This window comes from Oryza glaberrima, chromosome 10 (genome assembly GCF_000147395.1).
Source record: "Oryza glaberrima chromosome 10, OglaRS2, whole genome shotgun sequence".
NCBI classification, from domain to species: Eukaryota; Viridiplantae; Streptophyta; class Magnoliopsida; order Poales; family Poaceae; genus Oryza; species Oryza glaberrima.
The window spans coordinates 4,419,318-4,425,317 of NC_068335.1; the positions used below are offsets into that span (position 1 = coordinate 4,419,318).

At 47.7% G+C, this 6,000-nt stretch overlaps 1 protein-coding gene across 1 annotated transcript; it reads right to left on the reverse strand.

Annotated features, from left to right (window-relative positions):
- Positions 1 to 1,612: 1,612 nt before the first annotated feature.
- On the reverse strand, positions 1,613 to 4,734 carry LOC127753539 (geraniol 8-hydroxylase-like). The gene is made up of 2 exons (XM_052279023.1): positions 3,755 to 4,734; positions 1,613 to 2,505 (listed from the first exon to the last, which is right to left on the reverse strand). Exons 1-2 carry the CDS (start codon positions 4,631 to 4,633, stop codon positions 1,900 to 1,902), a joined length of 1,485 nt encoding a protein of 494 aa, XP_052134983.1. The 5' UTR covers positions 4,634 to 4,734; the 3' UTR covers positions 1,613 to 1,899.
- Positions 4,735 to 6,000: the final 1,266 nt, after the last annotated feature.

Below are 6,000 nucleotides of genomic sequence, written 5' to 3' on the forward strand. Positions count from 1 at the left end.
ACTAAAGTAAAGTGTAGAAGAGATATCTTAAGTTTGCTTGAGTGTGTGTAGGAGAGGAGGAGGTGAGGGCCTTTTATAGCTGAAGAATGACGGTTGTGGCGGTTGGAAAGGTCGGTGTCGACGAGTGATACTCGTGAATCGGATGAGTTGAGTATTAGGGTACGTTGGAACAAGGGTCTACGCAGTACGACATCAAGTAGACAAAAGACAAGGATTATACTGGTTCAGGCCCCTTGACAGGTAATAGCCCTAGTCCAATTTATATGTGATTGATGATGAGGAACCACAGATTACAAACAAAGTAGACAAAACAGACGATGCTGACGAGATCGTAGTTGATGAGTTCGACGAGATCTCCCGGCGACTCCCGCTTCGTAAGCTATGGTGTGTGTGTTGGCGATGAAATTCGATGCCTTGCACCCCTCCCTGGGGGTCCCTTTTATACCGTGGATCATCTTGACCCCCAAGTAAGGCCTGAGAATATTTGATCTAGTACAGTATAACAGAAACTCTATCCCTTTTGAGTAGGACTTTGGAAATCGATTGGCTCGTAGAGATATTTTCCGTAATATGGAACGAATTCCAAACGGTGTGCATGGAAACGATCCATGTACACGAAGGTATACCTTATCAGTGTATTCCATAAGTCGTAGGATAGGAGGTATGCCTTATCCGTAACCCTGACAGTCGGTAATACCCTCCAACCACTATTGGGAGTGAATTTCCACCATCTGATCAAAGGCCTGGATCGAATGGCGCTGGGACTAGTTTGGCCAAACCCAGGGTTGGGCCAAACCCTGGGCAGGGCCAACCAGCCCAGTACTCGGCAGGCCATCTCCTCTTCTGCTTCTAGACTTAGAACTGTGAATTATGGGCATATTTGATCGTGTCAATTCTGAGTTTCTGGCCCATTTGTCCACAAGTCTGATTCTCGACAGCTTCTGATTGATTGTTCGAGTGTTTTGCTGTCGGTTCTCCTCCATACTGTTTCTATTTATCTACTGAGAGATAGAATCCAAGTACAAGTGGAAATATATTATTCTAAAACAAATATGCATTGCAAGCATAGCTAGTTTCTCCTTTATTTTAGTTATATTGACGGTCGAAATTGGTCTATAACGACCCTGCAAAAAAAAAAGAAATTGGTCTATAACGACTGTCAATAGCGTCTTGGGCACGCATGGACTGTGTCGTGCTCACGTGGATCTATGGCACCATTGCGGCGGATATCCTGGAGTCTGCAGCACCACCTCATAGAGATGGATAAAAATTTGGAGGGGATAAGGAATGTGTCCTAGATAAGAAAAAAAAACATTATTCTAAGACTACTCGTTTCGTACCGTACTTACCTCCCTAATTATACGTGGACAAGGGGGAATGGAGAATATAAATACAAGACTTCTCACGAGGGGGAGGCCATGAGATATGGAGACAAGACAAGATAAGCTGCCTATACCAATTTATGCCGATATACTGGAAGACTAGATTAAGGTTTTCTCCCAATACATTCTACATATGAGTACACAATGACAACACCGGTCTTCGCTCAAAATAAGTAGGGCTATTACCCATCTCGGTTGCCTTAACCTATATAAATAAACCATGTCTCCCTTATTCTTCTTACTGCTTCATTTTTATCCTCACATTAGTTGAACGCTATGTCCTCAAATACATTGTGTATGTATGGAACCTACGGTCGGGATGTTACCGATATAACTAGTCGAAGAAACATAATATATACAAATCTGAATTTTTACTTATCTGATTCGATCAGTTAAATAACATACCAAGAAATTCACAAAACTATTCATTTATTTGCACCAATAATCTAATTCCTAATGGAATGTTTCCATTGGTAAAGGCAATCTAGTACTTTTTACCAACGAGGGCTTGATTGACTTACGTTGGTATGGCCATCGCACATAAATGATTGGCTTTTGCTAAAGTCACACCAAACTTCTCCGTCATATCAATTCTATTTCCTTCTACCTCAGCTGGGAGTCTCCATTTGAAATGAATTAACAGTGATGCAAGAAGTACATGCACCATTCTAACAGCTAGTGGCATTCCAGGGCAGATTCGTCGTCCCGCACCAAATGGGATGAGCTCCAAATCTCCACCTTTGTAGTCAATTGTCCTTTCCAGGAATCTCTCCGGCATGAACTTACCAGCTTCTGGCCATATATCTTCGTCTCGACCCATAGCCCACACATTTATTAACACTCTAGTACCTTTAGGTATTGTATAACCCATTATTTGGATCGTCCTTGTAGCTTGCCGTGGTAATAATAACGGAGCTGGTGGATGTAGTCGAAACGTTTCTTTTATGACAGCTTGCAAATAGGGTAATTTACCAATTTCGGATTCTTCAATTAGTCTTCTTGACCCAACAACTCGTCTTAGCTCATCGCATAGTTTAGCCATTGATATTGGGTTCTGAAGCAATTCGGTCATTGCCCATTCTACTGTGCTAGAGCTTGTGTCACTTCCTGCACCAAACAAGTCCTACAATACAAAGATATACAATGAAATGGTAACGGAAGTTAATAGTACACCAATAACTGCGGAAGAGGATCCACATTATGAATCAACACAAAGCCATTAGCGTGTGCATCCACATTTTGTGTTTAAAAGTTTGATAATATCTTGTCGTAATTAGTAAATATTTGTAGCGAGAGCCATCTGGCGCATTGTGGTGCCGTGGCACCAATGGTTGAAATACACAAATTGACTCAAATTGATTTTTATTGAAATACACAAATTGATAAACCAGGTGTAACAATTATATTCATACCTACACGGCTACACCTAACAACAAATTTACTCAAATTTACTTTATTTCATAATTCATTAAGTTATATGTTTGGATGGTACATAATCAAAATCTAACAAAGAAAAATGTTAAATTTAGTTTAAACTTGACTATAAACAAGTAATTTTCGAAATGTCAGACCCCAAAATTTTCGTAATTTTATTCTTTTGTGATTTTGTTCAAATATATTAAATTCAGTCAAATTTTGTTTAAATTATAAATAGTTCCGTATAATTTTTTTTTGAAATTTCTTCTATTTTGGCTCTTATGAAATAGCGGTTTGTATCTTATCTTACAAAGTAAAAGCAACAAGCTTTCTTAGATGAGAATGCGTCACATCATCACAAATATATTAGCAGTCGGATAAAGAGTTTGGATAAATAATGGATATTGGATCAAAAGGGTACATGTATTAAAAAAACCCACAACTAGACTAAACATATGAAAATTTTCAAAGGTTTCTAGTACCTCCTCCTAGACACACGATAAAAAAGAGAGGGGATAAAGAGAGAAGAAGCACGAGGATTCTAGTGATTTCTCTTATAAATATACCGTACAACTTAGTTAAATAAATCTATAGTTGGCTAGGAAAATCAATACTTCGTAAAAAAAATTAACTTCTTATGTCAAAATCTTTTTAAAAGCTTATCTTAGCTAATAGACCATATAAAAAAAAAAGTTCTTAAACAGAATAAAAAGTGGCGCAAGGACTATGATGCTAGTACGATTCAAAGCAACATATTTTTGGTTTTTTTTTTATCGAGGAGATCCAATCATGCATGTCACTGACTCACAGTAAATAGCATCCTAATTACTTAATTAGGCTACTACTGCTGCTTCCGGTCAAATAAAATCAACCCATAGGCAGCCGCCGGCGCTGCACAAGTTGTAAACGGCAAATGAAAATGACTGCAACTGAAAACGATGGTTTATTATCCTTACAGTGAACAGTGACCGGAGCGTGTCCCCGTCGAGCCCCGCCACGTCGTCGTCCCGCGCGGCGAGCCTCAGGAGCACCTCCAAGAAGTCACCGTCCTTCTCCTTCATTCCGTGCAGCCTGCGGTTGTCCATCTCGGCGTCGAACAGCCGGTGCAGCCGCGCAAACAGCCCCGACAGCCGCCGGCGCCAGCCCTGCAGGTCGACGGCGGCGAGCGCGGGGAAGAAGTCCGACAGGTTCGGGCTGCCGACTGCCTCCATGATGCCCGTGACCACCTGCTGGAACTCCTTGGACGCCCCATGGTCGTCGAGGCTCGTCAGGTCGTGCGAGAAGATGGTGCGCGCGACGAGGTTCAGGCTCGTGGTAAACGCCACGCGGCCGATGTCCACCGCCGTGCCATCGCGCGCCAGACGCGCGACGTGGTCGACGAGCTCCGCCACCTTCTCTTGCCGGAGCTCGTGGAGCGCGTCGAGCCGGCGAGTGGAGAACAGCTCCGTCGCCATGATCTTGCGGAGCTCGCGCCACCGCGGCCTGGGGGGCAGCCAGGCGACGGAGTTCCTGGCGTGGTCACCGGTGGCGTCGGGGGTTGAACGGGTGGCGAAGACGGCGTCGTGCTTCTGTAGGAACTCGCGGGCGACCTCCGGCGATGAAGCGACCACCGTGGTGACAACGCCAAGGCGGAGCGACATGAGAGGGCCGTACGTCTTGGCGAGGCCGGCGAGCGAGCGGTGTGGCAGGTCGCCGAGCAGGTGGAGGCTGCCGATGAGCGGCAGCGGACGGGGTCCCGGCGGGAGGCAGCGGCGTGAGTGTGCGAGGAGGTCGAGGAGGTAGATGGAGAGGAGGGAGAGTAGAAGCCATGACAGCCAAAGGAGCAAAGCCGCCATTGCTCCGTGTTTCAGTGTGTTTGGTAAACAAAATGATGTGTGTTTGTGTGTGCAAGAATCTGGGACATTAGCTATTATATATGTATAAAAGGTAAATTTTGGTACAGTACATCGCAATTATGTGGTTTTAGCTTAGAGACACTGTGAAAGTGAAGTTCTGGGAGAAGATATCCCATAATTGTGGATATTTGCTGATGGACACCGCGCCGTCTGCCGTGCTGACGTGGTGGACGGGAGGCCTTTTTTGATGTGGTCGGACATAAATACCCCTGCCCAAGAGATAATAAGGTTATGTGGGGCCCACTTGACAGTGTCCCCCTCCTCTTCTTTTTCTTCTCTCTCGGTTTCTTCTCCTCTCGATCTCTCCTCATCTCTCTCCCTCTCATTTCCCTTTCTCCTCACGCGCGTGCGCGCCTGAGCGGGATGCAGCAGGCGTGCAACGGTGCGGCAAGCGACCGGCCGCAGCGGCGCGGGTCGAGACGACGGCGGCGGCCTGAAGGCGGCTCGACGGCGTCGGGTGGATGGGGAGGCAGCGTGGCGGACGGCGACAGCGTCGGGCGACGCCGGCGGCGAACGAGCCGCCGAGCAAGGCCATGGGCGACGCCGCCGTGATGAAGGCGGACACGGGCGGCACGTCGCGGAGTGCGCGCCATACGACGCGGTTGCACTTGAAGACTGAGCTGAAGCCGATCTGCCAGACGCGGTGGCCGCGGCGGACATGCCCCTTGGCCTCGATGTAGGCAAGCTCGTACCAGAGCGAGCCGTTCCTGGTGTTAATTGCACGTTAGGCTCAACATCACGTTGTTAATAGGCACATTAGGCTCTTTCTTTGATTTCCTGCATCAATCAAGCTAAGCTTGCTTAATTAATCAACTCGCAGATTATTGTATATCACTCATAATTGTTTGTACAAGATCAATCACTTTTGTGCGTGTGGTTACCTCGATGGTGGGAGCAAGAGCAATGGCAGGCGGCGGCGGCGGCGGTGCGAGCCAGATGCAGCCGTCGTCTTCGCTCCACCACTCGGCTACCGCCCGAGGCAGCAGCTCCACTTCCGCCGGCAGGCGTCGTGCGGGCCGGCTTGGCCGTGCGTGGGGGCGGCGCTCGCAGCGTGGTGGTGGCCCCGAGCAAGACGAAGACGGCGGCGGTCGCGGTGGCGATTCGTCCGGGCGGAGATGGAGGTCGGAGGTGCTGACAGGCGTGGTGGCGAAGCGGTAGTGGCACGCGGGTGGTGCTCGCGCAGGAGATGTGGCCGCGCGCGGCGGCAGCGGCCGAGCGTGGTGACGGCTTGGCGCGGCGGCGGAGAGGTGAAAGAGGTAGCTTGCGGCGGTGGGAAGTACCCTGACGGGAGGCTTTTTTTTCCTAAT

Coding starts and splice junctions, on each gene's coding strand:
- LOC127753539 (XM_052279023.1), bottom strand. CDS start 4,633: ATGGCGGCTTTGCTCCTTTGGCTGTCATGGCTTCTACTCTCCCTCCTC. Junction 2,506..3,754: donor CGCTCCGGTCACTGTTCACT/GTAAGGATAATA, acceptor TTTGTATTGTAG/GACTTGTTTGGTGCAGGAAG.